Source organism: Onychostruthus taczanowskii, unplaced genomic scaffold, assembly GCF_017590055.1.
Source record: "Onychostruthus taczanowskii isolate IOZ18803 unplaced genomic scaffold, ASM1759005v1 scaffold52, whole genome shotgun sequence".
Taxonomy (NCBI): domain Eukaryota; kingdom Metazoa; phylum Chordata; class Aves; order Passeriformes; family Passeridae; genus Onychostruthus; species Onychostruthus taczanowskii.
The window spans coordinates 4,691,606-4,711,626 of NW_024502791.1; the positions used below are offsets into that span (position 1 = coordinate 4,691,606).

General features: G+C 41.9%; 1 protein-coding gene across 2 annotated transcripts in view; it reads left to right on the forward strand.

Annotated features, from left to right (window-relative positions):
* SHROOM2 (shroom family member 2) overlaps positions 1-20,021 on the forward strand; it is a 117,548-nt gene that overhangs the window by 61,038 nt on the left and 36,489 nt on the right. Inside the window, exons 3-4 of one of the 2 annotated variants that reach the window (XM_041416556.1) lie at positions 11,882-12,013; positions 17,274-19,914. In XM_041416556.1, the coding sequence (XP_041272490.1) occupies positions 11,882-12,013; positions 17,274-19,914 (2,773 nt within the window). The remainder of the gene's footprint in view (positions 1-11,881; positions 12,014-17,273; positions 19,915-20,021) is intronic. The other variant, XM_041416557.1, reaches the window with a different exon arrangement.

Consider the following 20,021-nt stretch of genomic DNA (forward strand, 5'->3'; position numbering starts at 1 on the left):
CAGCAGCGTTCGGCGGCAGAGTCGCGGTCTGACTAATCTGAAGTGCTGCGGCCTCTTAGCGGGGAGCGCTAACAAGGCTCCTTTGTGAGTCTAATTATATCCCTAAGCTGGCGGCCGCAGATTAGCACAGGACAGCCGGTGGCAGAGGCCTGAGGAGTCCCATGCTCTGCCGGGGACAGAGCCCGGGAGAGTGCCACCAGCACCCCCGGTGCCGCCTGGGCCCCGTCGCTTGGCTCTTGGGCCGGCCCCGCTCCATGCCGGGAGGCTGCTCCGCCAGCCGGGAGCCGGAGGGAGGAGGCACCGCCCAGCACGGAGCCTGGGTAGGTTCCGACGGCTGTGCCACGCTGAGGAAGGAGGCTCCTGCCAGGCTGGACAGGACGTGGGACACTCATGAGCTCCGGCAGCTCCTCACCCCTTCTTTCCCATGCTGGGATAAGCCAGTGATCAGGGCGCCTTTCTCTTGGCTTTTTTTTTTGTCTTTTGTAACTTGCTGGATGCGGGAGATAAAAAAGCTATGCATTGTTGTTTCAAATGCATCCGATTAAAATTGATTGTTGAAGTGGAGTCGCAGGTGTGGAAGAGGGGAGGTGACTTTGAAAAGAATATTTTGTTTGCTCTCAAATTTGCCTTCCATTTCTCAGGCAGACATGGCTTCAGTGTGCTTTGTCTTGCTGAGCAAAACCACTCATCTCCCAGCTGGGCCAGCCACTGGGATGGCATTGCCACTTTCTAAGAGGTCTGCAACCAGTTTTCTTGGGCTGGTCTCTTCATCCCAGAATGGGATGGAGACAAATGGAGTGACAGGGTCACTCTTAGTCAAACTCAAAGTGTCAGGGTCTGAAGGATTTTAAACCTTGAGCTTTTAGTGGTGTGGAAAGAAAATTTGGTGGAAAAAGTTTCTGAGGCTGTGAGCTGTTTGCCAACATGTGCAGAGTTTACACGAGGGTGAAAGGGGATTTTTACAGAACAGTGCAAGAGGAAATGAGTATGATGATAAATGTGAGAACAAAATGGTTTGTTCTTCATGATAAATCTAAAGAAAGGGTTGTGGGATTTCTCCTTGGGAAGGAGAGGAATATGAAGTACTGAGCAGAAGTGGGGGAAAAACAGCCTAGTCATTTAAATACACTTGTCTTACACAGTTTGGGGAAGGGGAAGAGAGTTGAATGATTAATTTAGGATTTTTTTTTTTTTTTGTCACTGCCAGGCAGTCACTGCTTCCTGCTTCTCAAGAACATATATGCTGTGAAGGTGGGGTGCTGGAGCAGCGTGGGCTCAGGATGTGTTTCTGTCTCTATCTTCTTAGTGGTGACCAGACAGGCCAGTCAGCTCCATTAGAGAAATCCTTAATCCAGGGAGGCTAATGGACCTTCTCACATGAGAGGGCTACTCAAGTAGGATCTGCCCACTGTATTTGTGGGGAAGGATCCCAGAAGAATTACTGTTGGTTTATAATAACATAACAACATGTGCACTAGCACACAAAGCCCATCACACATCCCTGCTGACTTCACTGAACTTTGAGTAAAGCTATAAAATAGTAGACTTCTATTAGTCACTTCAAGCTCATATGTGGTATTCAGTGTGTCTCAGTGATTTTTTTCTATATGAAGGTACCTTTTCTATTCTTTGAGGTTGTTCAGACATCCTTGTGCAAAGCTCTGCACCACCCTAGAAGGAGTGTTAAAAGCCAGTTTTGTTTCCCATCTGAAGGTGACTAAATGTAGCACATATAATGAAAACAGCTGAGTAATCACTGTTAGAGGTGTATTCACTGCTCCAAGTTTAGTAATAGTGATGTAGGTACAATTTGCATGTGAATGTAGTCATAGTATCTGTGTGGTCTATTGTGAGATTGTCTGTAGATACTTTGGTTTATGCAGGAAGAATGCATGGATGAATTCAGTTATTAAACTACTTGATCATTTTGGAGGGATGCTGATAGTTCCTGCAGCTTTTTAAAAAACAAGCTTTGGCAGCAGGAGTAACTATTTATGAATATTAACTAGAGAATTTTTTTCCTGTATTTTGTCATCAATTGCAACTGATCTGGGCTTGGAAAATTTAGATAGTTTCTGATTTGATTTCTGTGTATCGAAGCACATGTTTCAACCTGTGGGCATTTATTGTTCTACTTTTGCCAGATTTACTCTCTTGTAAAACTTACTTACACTTGGTGATAATTAGGGTGGCTAAAGATTAACATCTGAAGGGGTGGTATGAGCTGGGCTGGAATTTCTGATTTGATTTCTGTGTATTGAAGCACATGTTTCAACCTGTGGGCATTTATTATTCTACTTTTGCCAGATTCTCTTGTAAAACTTACTTACACTTGGTGATAATTAGGGTGGCTAAAGATTAACATCTGAAGGGGTGGTATGAGCTGGCCTGGAAGAAAAATGATCTATTGAAGATTTGTGTTGTTTTTGCTGTAAAGTGATTGTTTCCAATTTTGCTTGGAAAATAGCTTTTATTTTGCTTTGAAGTGACTGAACCCAGCGTTCAAGCCTAATGATGTTAAATTGGGTGCGTATCTTGGCACATTAGGTTTCTGTAAAATAAGCCTAAAAACCTAGTTCCCCAGACAAAATCAGTGCTGTTCCAGGAATCCCAGAAGTGAGAGTTGTCTGGTCATTACTAACACTTTAGCTCCAGGTGATTGTTTTAGGGCTGTTGTATATCTGCTCAAAATGAGGGTTTGTACTTATTCCCAGTGTAACCAAATCAAGGGAAACAGCTCTGTTTCTCACAGAAGGAAATGTCAGAAGATGAAGCAGGACACAGAACCAGCCTCAGCAGAGGATCCAGCTTCTTGCACTTGCCTTTACTGCAGTCCCCATCTCCCCCTAGGAATGGAGGGCATGGATTGCATTTCTTCGGATCAGGCTCCTACCCACAGGGTGGTAGGAGCTCTCGTAGAGACAACATGATGCCTGCCCATGCAGATTCCTTCTACTTCCATTAAAAGTCCAACAAAATGTTGGAAATATTTGGCCTGAGTTAGTGCAGGCATAGGAAGAGAGTAGCTCATGCTCCAAGAAGTTGCAGGAAAATATCTGCCCTTTGCCCATGGAGAAATGGTAGATGGATGTGTAAGTGTTTCAAATTGTACTGCTGCGTGTTATAATGTTGTTATGGCTGCAGTCATCAGTTGGGGATTAAGGACGGGATTTAACTTGGAACTAACAATTAATTTCACCTGAAACTTGAGCTGCCCTGGGAGGTAAGGAGGGAGAGGTTAGTTGGATGATTGTGCAACTGTAACCTCCTTATGCCCTGGGCTTCCAACATGTTAAGGCAGCTGAGATTTCCTGCCCAAATTATGAGCTCTGTAAAGTGCCAAAAATCTAATGTCTGTTTTAATCTGAAAACAGTTTTTTATGACAATAAAAATCCTTTTTACAAACCGTACTGTATATCAAAGAATGATTTACAGTTGCACAGCTACCCCAGTTCAGTGGAAGAAGTAAAAATTTTTACATGCACGTGTATGTGTAATCCAGAAGGGGCAACTCAGAAGAGGAGTTCTTTGGGGAGTTTGGGTTTTTTGGTTTTGATTTGGTGGGGGTTTTTTTGGTTTGTGTGTTTTTTTTTTTGTTTGTTTTTTTTTTGTTTTTTTTTTTTGTTTTGTTTTTGGGGTGCGTGGGGGTTGTTTTGTTTTTGTTTTTGTTTTTTTTTGTTTTTGTTGCGTGGGGGTTTTTTTGTTTGGTTTTTTGTGTGTGTGTGTGTGTGCTTATTTTGTTTGTTTTGGGGGGTTTTTTCTGTTTTTGGGGGGGGTGTTGTTGTTAGTTTGGTGTGCTTTTTTTTGTTTGTTTTGGGGGGTTTTTTCTGTTTTTTGGGGGGGTGTTGTTGTTAGTTTGGTTTGGGGTTTGGTTTTTGGTGGGTTTTTTTTGGGGGTTTTTTTTTTGTTTGGTTGGTTGGTTTGGGGGTTTTTTGGTTGGTTTTGTTTTTGTTTTTTGGGGGTTTTTTTGGTTGTTGTTGTGTTTTTTTGGTTTTTTTTGTTTTTTTTTTTTGAGCAAATTTTTCTTTCAAATCTCTATTGTCCTTCTGAGACCAAGATGCCTCAAGGGAAAATTTCTACATGAAAAGCTTATTAATTTCTTTGTTAATGTGGAAAGTACTGTAATTTTTTACAGTATTACACTCATTTTTTTGTCTCAGTTATGGTAAATGAGTCCTGGATGCTGTGTGATGTGACCAGCATTTATTTGGAAGATTACTTGAGAATTCCAAGTGTTGTGAGCATAGGCTGAGAAGCAGTACTAGAGTACTTAACAAGTGCAAGCTCTTAAATAGATGAGTAATAAGATTTTATGTGGGCCTATTTAGTTGGTTCTGCTTCTTACTCCAGTGGGGTTTTTTGGCTGAAAATAACTATGTTATTTCTAATGGGGATCGGCAGTATTGTTCTAAATATTTACTTAATTAAATATTTCATTAAATGTTCCTGTAGTACATCTGATTTAACCATTCCTTTTGTGAACAAGCCAGATGTAAATCCAGACAGGTTTTGGCTTCATGTGAAACAGAGTTCCATTCAGGTGTTTTTTGTATTCAAAGAGTGACCCTGAAAGAAAGGAGAAGATGGTATGTGTTGTTTTTATAAAGCTCACTGCAGATCTGCAAAGGTAAAAGACATGGCCCTAAAGTACTTGCCATGATGATATTTACCAAGAGTTTTTTGGGTTTTTTGAAATGAAAAGACATCTTACACATGTTAAGTTTAATCTCTATAGTATAAAGTGAGGGTGGGATACCTCTACAGTTAAAATTTCAAGTCCTGATGTTTCTGCCTCTCCTGGGAAAGCCCTGTTTTTTGGCTTTTTGGAGGGGCTCATGCAGTTACTGTATCTTCTGTCCTTACTTGAAAGAACATTTAAAGTTCTCCTGGATGGACAGTCTGTATGGTAGCACATAGTGTACTTTAGAAAAAGCATTTAAGTTGCTGCTGTGTAGCCTCAGGACAGTAGGAACTTGAGGCATCTAAGACTGAATCAGAGAGAAAGGCAGTAGGACAGGCCTAAGAGAAAGGAAAGGAAGTGGCTGAGGCTGTGATGTTCTAGCAAGCAGCATAGAGGTGAGTACATAAGTGAGTAGTGGGACAGGTTTTAGCAGTGCTTCAGTATATTGGGAAGACCAAAAAAGCAGTGGCTGGAGTGCAAAACCATCAGCCTGGTCAGAGAAAGTATGGATATTTTGGAAATAGAAAAGCCTAAAAAGTCACTTTGCATTTATGTATAAATCTATGCATGAGTCTATATAGAGAGTCCTCTGTGTGTGTATATATATATATATATATATATATATATATAATCTCTATTGGATATGAGTGACAATGAAGGTTTACTTTGAAATATATTCTGGAAGGTTTTTTTTTTAATTTGGGAAATCCATTCATAGACAATTTCTGCATGGAAATTTTCAGGAGGGCTTTCTATATTTTTCTTCCTTCTTATAATTCTTCTGACATACGACATACATACCACCCTACCACCTTCCTTTATTTTTAAATAAATGAAGACAAAATAAAGCAGGAGACTGTTCAGAAAAAGTGTTCACCTCAAGCTTTGGATGCTTTTTCCTCACTTGGTCTGCTGTTACATGCAAAGCTATAGATGTACCTTTATGTCAGTAGACAGGACAACACTGAAAATGGCAAGGGGAAAGGAGCAGAGAATTGTATTGGACTTAATCAAGAGCTTTTTTATGGAATTGATAACAACTGGTTTAGCCTAAATTAGGATAACTTGCATGTATTTAATTACTGAGAATGGCACAAGGAACCATTCACATTCCTTATAGAGTTTTGCTGCTGGGCTATAGCTTTTTGCCAGGTTTTAGATACTTCATTTCCATATTTCCCTGGCAGATAGATCTGCCAGTGCTGACTAACATAGTATGAAGTAATTTGAATTCTGTGAACATAGTTGTCTGAGATAGATAATGTTGAATATCTTTGTATCGGATGATGACTCCTTTGGTATTCTGTAGAAAGGAATGTTGTTTGTCTGTTTTGAAGGGAAGGTAAGAAGAAAGATGAAATTAAGTGTTCATTAAAAAAAAAATTCTTCATTTTAGAAAAATCATCCAGTTCTAATCATGAGCTCCCATGTTAGACAGTTGGATGAATTCTTCAAATCTGCAGTGACAAATACATATAACAGCTTCTGGAATGAAAAACAGCTACATTGTCAATTTCTTTTTATTCGAGGCCCCTGTAGGTAACTGCAGACTCATAGTGGTATTCAGCCTCCTTTTTTTTCCTACCAAGGATTCAGAAGACTAACAAAATCCAAACATGTTTTCCAATCAATGTTAATACGTTGATTTAGCAGTTCCTTTGCAGTAGCTTTTTGCATACCCAGTTAATTACATTATATGTTGGTCTTCTATTGTGTTTTAATTTACTGAACAAAAGATTGGTGAACTGCAAAAAACTCTCCTGGATTGGGAAGACTTTTGTTCCCCCAGCATATACAGATAGACTAAAAAATATTTATTAATGAAGTATTGGTATGTCTAACCTGCTGTTATTGTAGGGAGGGAAGGTGAGAAAGCTGAGAACTCTGAAGGTGTTTGGGATTTATAAGCGGACAAACAAGAGCACCTGTGCTGTCACTACAAATTCTAGACATTTTCTCTACATGGAGTAAAAAAACAAAAAGTGTGAGCGGCTTGCTGAGGACACTGCAAAAACTGAACTCTTCCTAGGCAGTTTGTGTGACTGCCATGGGGCAGCAGTGTTTGTAACTGGTTCTGTTTCTGAAGGACAAACAAGAGCAGCAGTGGTTTGGTTTATTTGGCTTTGACACAATCTAAGGGCACCTTGTGAGCTCTACCTTGCAGTGCAGTGCTCAAGTGTGCTGCTTGTTTGAGAATGCCAGTGATTTGTGCACTTGACCTTTAAGCTTGTGCAGGTTTGCATTTTATCTCAGGGCTGCAGCCTTTTCTGCATTTCCTTAGCCTGGCATCTTTGGCATGTCTTGTAGCTAATTATCATGCACTGGGATTAGGTCAAATATTTGGTTCTAGACAAGGTTTAAAATGACTGCCAGTAGTTTGGACCTCCTGCTGCAAGTTCACTTGGAAAAGTGAACTTGGGCTGCTTTAAAAACAAAGTTCTGAAAAGCTTTGAGTTGCACTGTGGTGAAAGGAGGGTGAAGAGTTTTATTTTGATAGCTGCTGTTCAGCACCAATACACTGACTGGTTCCCAAATTCTTGTGTTTGTACCTTGAAACATGGTCTACAGCTTTCTGTAGAAACATAAGTAACTGAAAAGGGAATATATCTATTTTTAAAGAATCTTTAATTTAAATGATCACTGCAACAGTTTTCACTCAAAGATTTAGGGCTGACAGTGTGTAACACTAAGAGTTAAAAAGAACAGATGCTTCTGCTTTGAGATTTTTTTCCTGTCTTTGTAGATTCAGCTCAGTTCTGACTGAAGCCACTGACTTGTCCATCCTTTTACTTTTGAAAAATTGGGATTTCTTATCTAAACCCAGGTTTTATTGGGGTGAAGACCCCACCTTGAGTACTGCATCCAACTCTGGTGGAGTACTCCATCCCCAGCACAGGAAGGACGATTGACCTGTTGGAGTGAGTCGAAAGGATACCACCAAGTTGATTAGAGCATTGGAGCACCTCTCCTATGTGAAAATGCTAAGAGAATTGGGAATGTTCAGCCTGGAGAAGAGAAAGCTTTGGGGTGACATAATAGCAGTCTTCCAGAACCCAAAGGAGGCCTATAAGAAATTGGACAGAGACTATTTTCAAGGGCATATAGTGACAAGACAAGGGGGAATGGCTTCAGATTGAAAGAGAGTAGGTCTAGGTGTTAGGAAAAACTTCTTTGCTTTGACGCTGGTGAGGCACTGGAATGGGTTGTCTGGAGAAGCTTTGGATGGCCCATACCTTAAAAACATTCAAGCCAGGTTGGACGGGGCTCTGAGCAAATGGTCTGGCCTAGTGGAAGGTGTCCCTGCCTTCATCCGAAGGGCTGGAATGAGATGATCTTTAATGTCTCTTCCAACCCAAACCGTTCTTTGATTGATTTTGTGATTTATTTCTTGTCACAGCAGATACAGATGAACAGCGGGTGACGCTGCATTTGCAAGGACTGGCCTCTAATGCTCCCTTCTGCTTAGATGTGCTGTGGGGAGCCTTGGCTGTCCGTGATTACTGTGGATGTGGAGCGAAATTCTGCAGTCCCAGTGCTGCAACCGCTAGGAGAAAAGCCACTACCGTGTGGTCATAGCACAGTGTGCCGCTCTGCCGGCCTGAGGAGGCTCGGCTGGGACGAGGAACAATCCCAGCAATAGCAGCAGGAGGCGGCAGATCGGGAATGACGGCGGCGGCCGGAGCCGGGGCCTCCCGGGGCGCAGCGCAAGGCAGCCGGCAGGGGGCGCGCGCGGGTCGCCGGGCGGGGCAGGGAGAGCGAGGCCGGGAAAGAAGGGAAGAGAGCCTTGGGAAGGGATGGACAGCCCGTCCGTGCGGCCTGGGATAGCGGCCCGTGCCGCCTCTGACCTGCGCGGCTGCCGCTGTGTGCAGGGAGAGGTGCAGCCCCGGGCTTGAGGTGTGTGCCAGCAGTTGGGCCTTTGCTTGTTCAGCAGGGGGCTGGAATGAAACATTCCCAGACAAATCAGATAGCAGGAAGAAATTCTTTGTGGGGGGGGAGGCACTGGAAGAGATTGCCAGAGAAGTTGTGGATACCCCATCCTTTGGAGTGTTCAAAGCCAGCCTGGATGAGGCTGTGAGCAGCCTGTCCTAGTGGAAGGTGCCCCTGTCCGTGGCAGGGATATTTTAACTGAGTGAACTGATCTTCCAACCCAAACGATTTTGTTATTCTATGAAATAAATTCTAGCAATTGGTTTTCATCTGGATACAGCCCCCTGGAACTGCCTGTTGCATTTTTGCTTTGGTTACTCCAGATGCAAAAGCCTGTATGGCAGGGTTACAACAGAGGTGCTGTTTGGTACATAAGAATGATACAATTTCTGTTGGAGAAGGGGTTCTGGGGAAACGCATGCTTCTGTGGTATCTGCTGGCTTTTTATCTTTTTTCCTTCATGACCTATCTTCTATGCTTATCAACATTTTCCTTCCAGCAGCTTCTGTAAAAGCACTGGTAGAAAGATACTTTCAGTGAAATGCTTTTAATAATGCTTTCTTCCATTAATGCTGGAGGTTTTCTGAGTTGTAAGTTCAGATGATCTCATTCTGTCACTCAGAAGTAACAGGGAGGTATTACATTAGAATGTAAATGCTCAGCTTCCAGCTTCTTCAGTTGCCTGCAAAATATTCCTGTTTTGAATCTTTGAATCTTTTCTTTTTAGTCCTTCTATCCATTTGCTGAGTTTTGGAATCAATATTTATGTTGCAGTCCACTTTTTAGAAAAAATTGTTTATTGAAGTGCAGGATAGATTCTTACCATTTAATTAGAATTACTATCAGAAAGTACTGTTGACTGTGCATGGTGAATTACTTTTTCATCATGTTGTGAACTTCTCAACAAAAGCAGGTGTCTGTGATGTCTATGAGATTCCTCCTTCTAGGTATTCCACCAGTATTTTTAGGCTGTTCACACCATTATGTCCAAAAAAAAAAAACCAAACCAAAAAACCAACCAAAACCATCTCAAAAATCCTGTGTGGCCACAAAAACAGAAAATTCAACAGAACTTGTAAATTCTTGTCCACCTGACTTGCCTTATGCCACTACTCAGTCTGTACTCAGTCAGTATATGTCTGTTCCTCCCCTTGCTTGACTGCTCAGGAAGATGAAAGTGGTGGTGGATATTGTAGCACAGAAAATGCCTTCTGAAAATGACATTCATGTAGCGAGGAACTATCTTATCAAGATCTTGACAAGTTCCATGAGGTACAGTACCGACTTTACATGTGCATCCCTTCTGTTTCTTCCCAGTGATTGGATTCCCCCTGCCATTTGTCAAGCCCAAACTGTCACAGAAGCCCTCTTCCCAACCTTCTTTTCCTTATGCTCCATCTACACTGCTTATATTGTGCTAGTTTCCTAGTCTTGTGTTTCCTTAGCAGTACATCGTAGAAAAGTAATTGTCTCATAAAAGATAAACCTTTTCAGCTGAATTGATGCCTTGAGATCTACTGAATTTGACTTACCAGGTATTGGTGGTTTGCTGAGTTGTTGTCAGTACTGTTAAAGATAAGCAGTGGGAGGGAAGTTCATGTGATGCTCTGTGCAGCTGAACAGAGGAATCATAACTTTTTCCATACCTGCACACATGCTTGGAGCAAGCAAGGGTGGTCTGGAGCCCAGCATCGTACAGCTGAATCCTTTGCACTCGTTTGCACTGAGAGTGCTGGGGCTCCTCCACTTTCTGAATGTCATGTCCTACCAAGAACAAGCAAATAGAGATGCTCTGCTTAACCTTCTTCTCTTTTGTCGTGCTGAGAAGAGTAGGCTTTTGTTTATGGAAACAATTACTTCTTTTTTTAGTGACAGTGATGGTGCTACACTTTGTAGTGAAATTACAGTTTCCCTGTAGAATTGTTATTCTCTTGTAATCCTGCATGCAGAGTTTGGAAATTCATCACTGATTTCTTTAGACCTTCCTGAATATACTGTGAAAAGCCGTGTACTCAGAGCTGGCCTGTTTTGAAGATACTGGCTTTAGTTTTGGTCTCTAAATGCAGTGGCAGTCTGATAACAGACAAATTTATAAAAAGGGGGAATGAGTAAAAAAATGTACAGAAGTGCATTAAAAAAATCTTAACTACTGGTCCTATAAGCCTTTATTTCAGACTCAGACTTCAAAAGACGGGATTTGTCAAACCTCATACTACATCTAAATTTTAAATTACACTTCCTCCAGGACGAACCAAGAAGGGCAGGATGAATTACTTTCAGAGAAGGTCCTGCTTCATTCCCAAGTGAGAGGGTCTAGACAAATGGCCTGTAATTGGCATCTGCTCACTGAAACAGAAGTAGCTGGATTCCACCCAGAAGGCTTATTTAACCTTAGGGAAAAAAGAATGCACTTACTCCATGAGTGCTGAGAGCTGTAACAAACAGCAAGTCCTTGGAAAGCAATGCAACCTGTAGTTACTAATTCCTGAGCAGAAGGAAGGGGGTAGAGGGGTATGGAGCAATTTTTCAAAACAGTTTTTAAGGTGCAAAGCTCTAACAGCAATTTACTGTTGATACTTCTTAGAAGGGTTCTCTTCTGTTAGGTGAGCAGGAACATTTGGAGGTGATATCCAAGTAAATATTTGGGGACTTACATGATTCACTGAACTGAGATGTATTCTTTAAAAAACAATCCCAGAAAACACCATAACAAACAAAACCTCCCTGCATATCTGGGATGCCAAACATTTCAAGAGCTGAAGCAGAACTTGCCTGGAGTTAATATGGTTTCTTGTATCACTAACTTCTATGAAACAATGTACATGGCTTTAATCCTGCCTGTCATTAACTCATTTCTTCCTAGCTCCTCCCATATGCACCTACCTGCAGTAAAATCTTACCAAAGCCTTACTGTTGTCAAGAGTTCTTTTACTGTTGTAAAAGAGTTCTAAGTCTAATATTGGCTTTAACTATTAAATCTGTCAGGCACTTTAAAATTTATCAGTCTCTGTTCCTTGTAAAAAACACTCACCTTGCCACCCATTTAAAAAAAATAATTGTCATTTCACTGCATCTCAAGTGTTTTAAAGAAATGGTGATGTCTTTTCAAAACTGGCATGCATGCATGTAGAAAGTTTTGCTGTCATTTAAAGTCATTATGCCTCTGTCCTATCTGTGAAATGTTTTACTGCTGCCCTGGTAGATTTTGTGCTGCATATCACCTTGTTGAACTGTTTGCATTAAGTAGCACCCTCTGCCTCTGTTGTTTTCAGAAGGAATGACCAAGCCTGCAGGCCACACTCCTGGCACGCAACCAAATTTACCGAAAGTCAACCTGAGGCAGCCACGTCACACCTTCTCTCGTCTAGTGCCTGCGCCTCCTGGCACTCGAGCTACCATGCAAGGTGAGTCTCTGCTTCAGTTGCACACATTCAGCTCCTCACAGCGAAGCTACAATAACGCAGGTCATGTTGCTGAGGGTTTTGTTTTTAAAAACAACCAGCACAGAATCGTGGTGTTATACTTCTTTAGAGTTGCCTGTCCTTGCAGTGCACGAAGGGGGAGTTGGGGAAGTTTGACGTGTGGATGAGTGGATTTCTGAAACAGTTTGTGATACGTGCATGTAATTGAAAGGTAAGAAACTAGCTTTAAAGGCAGTCACAAGGTTATGCTTCTTGCTCTGCATTTCCTTTCAATGCCCACTGGTAAAATCCTAAGGCGAAGTAACCATCAAAATTAACATTCATAAAGTGAAATAGGAAAGGGAAAAGAAAATAAAAATACAGTTTCAAACAGTTAAAAGGGCTTTTTCTAAAGAGAGGGTGCAGAATGCTTTACTGCTGTTTTTTTAAGGTATTACTGGTGTAATTAGTTAAACTGTCTTTCTGTAATCCTTCCCTACATCTGTAATCTTGCTTGTCTAGAGAGGTAATAAGACCGATGATTTTCAGTCACTGTTTAAAGCACTTCAATATTTGTTAGGTCACATTCAACATTAATGAAGAAAGGCTGGCACCCAGGCAGTTTTAGCTGTGAAACTCTAAACCTTTAGGTAACGCCTGTTTGTGTCTGGTCACAGGTTCTTGTTTGTTTCCTGCTCCTAGGTGACATTCTTTATGATTTTCATGAAACATTTGATTGGTTTTTGGGAGGGAGGGGGGTGTTAATTTTTTTGGTCTTTTCTTACTTTTTCCTTTTCAATTCCCATTGGGCCATAGTTACACTGAGCATTACAGAAAATTAGTCTGGTGTGCAGTACCAGTTTGGGAAGTAGACTTTGGTTTTCTATACTTAGTGCTGTACATTCTCTGCTGAATCATTACTTCTTGAGGTTAATATTTTGTGGTAGACAAAACAAAACATTAATACTTCAGTATTTTATTTTATTTTTTAATCTAATTTTTATATTTAGATAAACATTCACAATGTTTTTACATTGTTTTCTTTGGGAGCTCCCTACTGTTTTTAAGCTAAGTTGCTGTCTGCCCTTGAATAAAGTTGACAGAAAGGGGTTTTTTAAAATGTCTTTATTAGCAGAAGTTTTAGAAACTTTGATTACAATTTATGCTGGTTTACACTGATTTAAAGTTTGTATTTAAATATCATGTAGATGGGTTGATTTAGATTTATAGATTCTAAGACAGTAAAAGTCCTTGTACATCGAAATGAAATTCTGAAATTTCTAAAATCTTCTGTAGGGTTCCTCATTACAATACTATTGCTAAAGAGTATTTCTGCTATTAATGAGTCTTCTATACTAAGCTGTAAATCATTATATGCTTCCTGCTCTTCCTGGTGGTTGTCCTTGTACCTTGTGAAAGTAAAATACTACAAGATGTGTTTCAAGGTGTATTTTGATAGGAGCTGGGTGTGTCACAGTACTTAAAAAAGAAAAAATGGTTCCATGCCAGTTGGAAATGAGGTTTGGTCAAGGAATTGTGGGTGTAAGGGAAGAGGGGATGGGAATAGAGCAGTCCTCTCCCCTCACATATCAGAAATAGCCACAACTGCTGGCAGACCCCAATACTAATAAAAATAAGAGATTTTCTCACATGCTGCTGAATGTGGCCTTAGCACAGTCTCATACCACAGTTCCCAGGTCACTGCCATCCTAAACCCCTTCGCTACCTGTGCTGCCCACTTAAAAGACAATATATTTGGGAGATTTGTCAGCCCTGGTGTCTATTGTCCAAGACTGTTTCAGTGGCAGAGCTGCTCTTACTGTGTTGCTGCTGGAGGATACCCAACATTCCCATAGTGGCAGCCCAAGGACTTGGATACTTTGGGGATCTCAGTTGCAGAGTGTGGTTCTTTGGGTTTGCTGATCTGCAAAAAAAGGTGAGCGGCCTCAGAGATTCCCCACTTTACAAGTACATTTCACAAAAAGCTCAGCTGATCCGAAGGCACAGGAATCAGTAGCTGAAAGCAGCAGTATGCAAGGAGAGAATGGAAATAGCCCGAGGAGGGGATATTTCTAGCCCAGGCATCCCATCCCTGGGCTATTTCTGGAATTTTGTGTCCTTCCTTGAGCTAAGCATCTGAGATTGGTATTCAAAGCCTAAAATCTCTTCTCAATGTGCCTACCTGCATTCTCTCTGTGAGTTTGAAAATTCACTAAATCACTTTAATGAGAAAAAACATGGAGAGTTTGTGGGGAGAGGGGGCAGTGGAGAGAGAGGGCACTCAAAACACTTATTTGTGTTGATGGAGTGGGGCACAGCTGGCCAAAACAACCCCTTGAGGACTGTCCATACTGTCTAGTGCTAGGTTAAGGTGTGGGCAGTTTGATTTGCTTTAGGGTTTTTTTTGGTGAGTTGGTTTTGCTGGGGCTTTCTTTTTACCAGCCTGATGAATTTGAACATTTGAAAAGGTGGATGAAGCTAGAGGAAGACAGCCCAGAAAAGGCTGTACCAGTATATAGGAGAGAGGGTGGTCCTGGAACCCAGCTCTCTACATCCAGCACTATATGTATGGGGTTTTTATCATGTGACTTTAATGCAAAAAATTTAAGTTATTTAGGGAGCGCTAGGCTAGGTCTAGATGCCTCTCATGCAAGGCTAGAGAGCTGGAACTTGTAAAGCTTTTGGTGCCTTCGTTTCCCTCTGAGAGTCTTCTGTCTTTTTCGCAGAAGTCGCACCTTAATAACGTCATGCAGACTTTTTTCCTGGCCCATCCTAAACTAAGGCTGAGTGCACTTTTCTGGGAGGAGTGTAACTGAACTATCTTAAGTTGCTGAAAGTTTAAAGGCTGCATTTTCTTGCAGTAGGTTATACTATAACAGAGGAACATTTGGTTTTTTTTCTGTGCCCCTGTTGTGCAGATGAACCCAATCACCTCTTCTGCTTCATTCTGGTATTACAGGTGTGGCTGTAATTACAAGTGTCCTTTGAGAAGGCTACCTGAACTGAGGTTTTGGGGCAGTTAGATTTGTAATCCCATCCAGTTGCTGAGAGGAGATCATTTCTGTAAGGGTCCAGGAGCAGAAGCTCAAGCCCCAGGGTTGGGAGGGGTGTTTCCTGGCCAATGTGGCCAAGGGGTGGTCTTTGTGGTGTTTGTAGATTATTCCTGGACTTTATCTACCTGACTTTGACCAGCAGTGTATGTGCTTCTATGAATCTGCTCTAAAACAGCCATTGAGGGAAGGTTATCCTGGGATCCCAGCCAGGCTCAGGCAGAACTAGCTTCTGTACTCTCTTCCATGTCAGGATTCACAGGAGGATTGCCCTGCAGTTTAGGACCACAGGAGGCCATGCTTTGTAGTAAGATGCCGTTAGAAACCTTCCTGTCCTTCTTTAAAGTGCTTGCTGTTTCTGCTGGGTTTCCATTAGGCATTTTCTAGCAGGGCTTTGACCTCCAGAGATGATATCTCTGCTTCACATTGGATACCAGTAGATTTACATGAGACCTGTAAACCAAGGCTTTCCTGCACAAGTGGCATATTTTAATTAATGCAAGTATCTGTTTGGATTTTATGAACTTAAAGGTGTTTTCCAACTTCAATGGTTCTATGATCCCCTTAGTGCTTAAGGGAGTGGGAATATCAGCAATTCTTAGTAATATCTGGTTTACATTATTCTTTGAGAAAAAAATCCTAGTAATGACCATGATACTTTTTACATGCAACACATCACTTAAGATGACAAGAGCTTTTTAAAGATTCAGCAAGATGTTTTAAATGCTGGAAATAAATGAATGAAAGAACACAAAACCTCACAAGGTGAGGCCATTGTTAGTGTATCTTGTTAATAAAATGCTTTTAGAAAATAAGCATAAAGCATATCTTTGCTTTTGACCATGTATAAGAGAAGAAGTTTAAAAGGCTGTAGTAGTACAGGGGGGAAAAAGCAAATTCTGTTAGTACTGAATTCCAAAGAACTGTTGAGTTGATCTCTGCAGTATTTTTGACAGAAGAAAAGACCTATACCTCTTTGGTTTTTTTTTGTTTTTTTTTTTAATGTGGACTGATCTAATTTCATTGGTAGCTTTCACAGGTCTCTTTACAGCACAAGATTTGATAGATGCTTCATATAATTATAGCTACAGGGAAGTGGAATAATTCTGGGATTTCTACCAAGGGGCTTTGCATGCAAAGACAAGAATTTGAAATTTGGTGTATAAAAGCAGGAGGAGCTGCCAGTGAAGTTCAAACAGGGAGGTGTGATGAGAATAATTGGCAAGACTGTCATCTCAGCATCAATGTATTGGATTGACAGGAGATGGGTACTGTGAGAGAGAAAATAAATGAAAGGAAGTGAAAAAAACCTCATGGGATAGGAAGGTAACAGAAGCAGCAGGATTTTGGAATAGTGTCCTTAGGAAAAGACCTGAAGAAAGTACCGTGTCAAAGAAGATGTTTTTATAGAGGAACGAATGGTAGGGAGAAACTGGTGGCAGCAAGGATTCTTGAAGGAAAGTTAGAAGTTTGTTAGGCCATGCAGAGCTTGTTGCTTTGTCATTTCCTCCTAAAGTTTTCCTGCCAATGTTGTGGAACTGGGTGGAATGGAATGTTGTTTTAAGAGTGTCAACTTGAGAGTGATTTGAAACCACACTGCTAAGGTTAATTGTGCAGGTGGTATTTGAGACAAATGCATTTAGTGTGTCTCTGCTTAAAAGTTAAAACACCAAACAAATAGGCAGATGTGGATATAACTTTATTGGAGTATCTTACTGACAAGGGAATAACATCATGGGCTGAAGAAGTTTAGAGTCATATTTCAGCAATGAAGAGAGGAAGTATGTGAGTTTAACAGCTGGAAGAATCGGGGTGCCTGGAAAATAAGCTGAAAAATAAGTTGGTGTTTGTCCCAGGAAAGAGGGAGCTAATGGATCTCAAACTATTTTTTTCTGAAAGCAAAGTCAGCAAAATCAACAATTTGCAGGGGGACAAGGAACCCTTCAAGGAGATAAATGCATATTACTTACTGGCAAACTTACATAGGGAAGCTGAGGTAGTTACTAAGTTTTCAAGCTTTGAATTGGTGGTGGAGTATGAAGTTGGAGCCCTGACTTAGTGTTCAAACTTTGTTTTGTTAGGTTGTCTGTCTTTAACTGCTGTGCAGATGGATTTAACCAATATTAGTAAAATGGATGGTTATAATTATGTTGTGACATTATTTGACATTTTTATATTTATTCTGACTTTTTTTTTTGTTTTGTTTCCTTCAGTAGTTGTTCTTCTCATGACCTGTCAAACTCATGGGATCAGTCAAGTCTGTATCGCACTTCTGACCAATTCAGCTCTTTGGGAAGTATGGACAGCTGGGACCACACTCCCCAAGTAGCCCAGTATGGAAGACTTTATTCTGCAAGGTCTAACAGTAGCATTGATCATCTAGGGAGCCAAAGTAAGCGGGATTCAGCCTATGGGTCTTTCTCCACAAGTTCTAGCACCCCTGACCACACTCTGTCCAATGCAGACACTTCTTCAACAGAGAACATGCTTTACAAAGTGGGGCCCTGGGAGACTGCTAAGCATGGAAGCAAGTCTGGCCAGTTTTTGAGTGACAGCAGTGGAACAGAGGACAAGCCTGGGTATTTGCCAGCTCCTATCCAATATGAGAACAACAAAAGTCCTAGGACAGAGGAACACCCAGATGGCAAGCTCCCTAGCTCGGGAAGATCCAGTTTCGGACCTGTCTGGTACGTTCCTGATAAGAAGAAGTCTTCATCTCCTCCCCCTCCACCTCCACCTCTTCGTAGTGACAGCTTTGCTGCCACCAAGGGCCATGAGAAAGCCCAGGGCCCTATGTACTCAGAGGGTGCCAGCACGCAGCACTTTACAGCCCTGAACCGATCTCAGCCCAGGAGTGACTGGAGTTTGGAAACTGCAGAGCAGCAGCGACGGCCCTCCAGAGCATGTGACAGGAGGATCAACAGCTCAAATTACAAATCTGATCTCAGTTCAGAACACATTTTTTCTTCAGCTGGTGAAAGGTACAGTAGTAATGCAGGAACTGTGAACAAACTGCAGCCATCCTTGTCCAGCACCGACATTAGGTTTGCACAGTCTGCTTACTCTTACCACCACCAGCACCAGTACAGTGATGAAAGCACCTTTTATCCCAGTGCAAGAATCTTAGCTGCACCTAAAGATCAGCAACATTATCTGTCCTACAGTGGTATTCATGAGTTAACTACAGATCATTTTCATGGCTACAGCCCAAACCAAGCCAGTCTGCTCAACACTTCCTCTTTGAACAGTGCTGCTGAACAGAAGGTGGACAACAGTGGACAAAGTCGATATTATTGTGTGACAGCAAAACAGCCTGCTCAGGGAAGCTCAAAGCCACTACAACTCAAGGATGACAGCTGGAAACCTGCAGTGGGAACTGATTTGTCACTTGGACCTCATGAAAATTCTGCAGTTATTACAATGGCCCAAAACCCAAAATACTGTCTACCTCAACAATCTATTGAATCTTCACTGACAAGGTGTGAGAACAGTAGTCATTACCCAGTGGACAGAGAGGGAGATGCTAGGTGTGCTGTAGTAGAAGAATCTAAAAAACCTAATCATACTGAAAAATCTGGACAAAAGAAAAGCTGTGAGAACACCTCTGAGGAAAGTGAAACTAGCCATGGTCAGCAGGAGTATGTAAAGGGCTGTGTCCTTACCACTGAAAACAGATCTGCTCAGAAAGATTTTAGGTGGGGAAAAGATGAGAGTAGCAAGATTTCTCCTCAGAAGACGCCAATGTTGCACTCTTTAGCTCAGGAAGGGAAAAAGCAGTCTGACAAGAACCCAGAAGAGGTATCAGAACGACAGATGTCATTTGACACTCACCTGTCTAAGCAGGCACGAAGGAGTGATCGTTTTGCAACAACCCTCAGAAATGAGATCCAAATGAGAAGAGCAAAGCTGCAGAAAAGTAGAAGTACTGCTACGCTAGTAGGGTCATCTGAAACAGAGGAATGCAGTGACACCTGGAAACCAGATTCAACAGAGAATGTCATCATGCCCCCTGACACAAACTTTACCAGCGCCTATAAAGATCACCTCAAGGGAGCCCAGGCCAAGGTTCTCGGCGCAACATCCTTCAAACGTCGGGACTTGGAGCCCAGCCTCGCTGAATATCTCCCCAGGTCCCCTGAGCGGAAAACTGGTAGTTACAATTCTTCATTACTGGCTTTGGCTTCTGAAGATGTCTCTGGATTCCTTGAGGCTACACAAGCCAAACCAAACCCTACAGGGAGTGGCACTCATCACGTTTCTCGGATTGGAGCCAGGAAGAGGTTCACAACAGAGCAAAAACTGAAGTCATACTCAGAACCAGAGAAGATTAATGAGGTGGGCATGTCAGAGGATGAATGCCATGCTCATTGCCATCCAAACATATCAGAAGAAGCCCTGGGCTCATTTGCAGACAGGTGGAAATTTTTTGAAGAAACAAGTAAGCTTTCATTTAGAAAATCATCACAGAAACCAGGTCCCCATGGTCTAGCAGAGGGACAGCCTGAGAGGCCAGATAGGAAAGCACAAGAGGGAGAGGAGCTCTGGTATGAGAGAAGAGGTCAGGTAGCCTCTGTTGGACTTGAAACTGCTTATGCTTCAAAAGATAGTGTCCAGCACAGCAGCAGCAATAGGGCTGCTGAGAGGATTGGGAAATCTGCACAGCCACTGCGCCTGGGAACCTTTGCAGAGTATGAGGCATCATGGAAGGAGCAGTGGAAGCCAATAGAGCCAAGGGGCTCAGGAAGGTACCACTCAGCTGATAATATCCTCGATACAGGCCATGAACAGCATGGGAAATCCCAATACACCCATGAGAGGTCCAGATCATCCCCTTCCACTGATTTCTACAAACAGGTACAAGTATCTTTGAATTATCCTTTAAGTTGCCCAGTCTGGTGGAGGACAGTAGGGGAGTGGAGAGGAAAAGAGAATTGTTATGAAAATCTCCAATTTAGGAACAC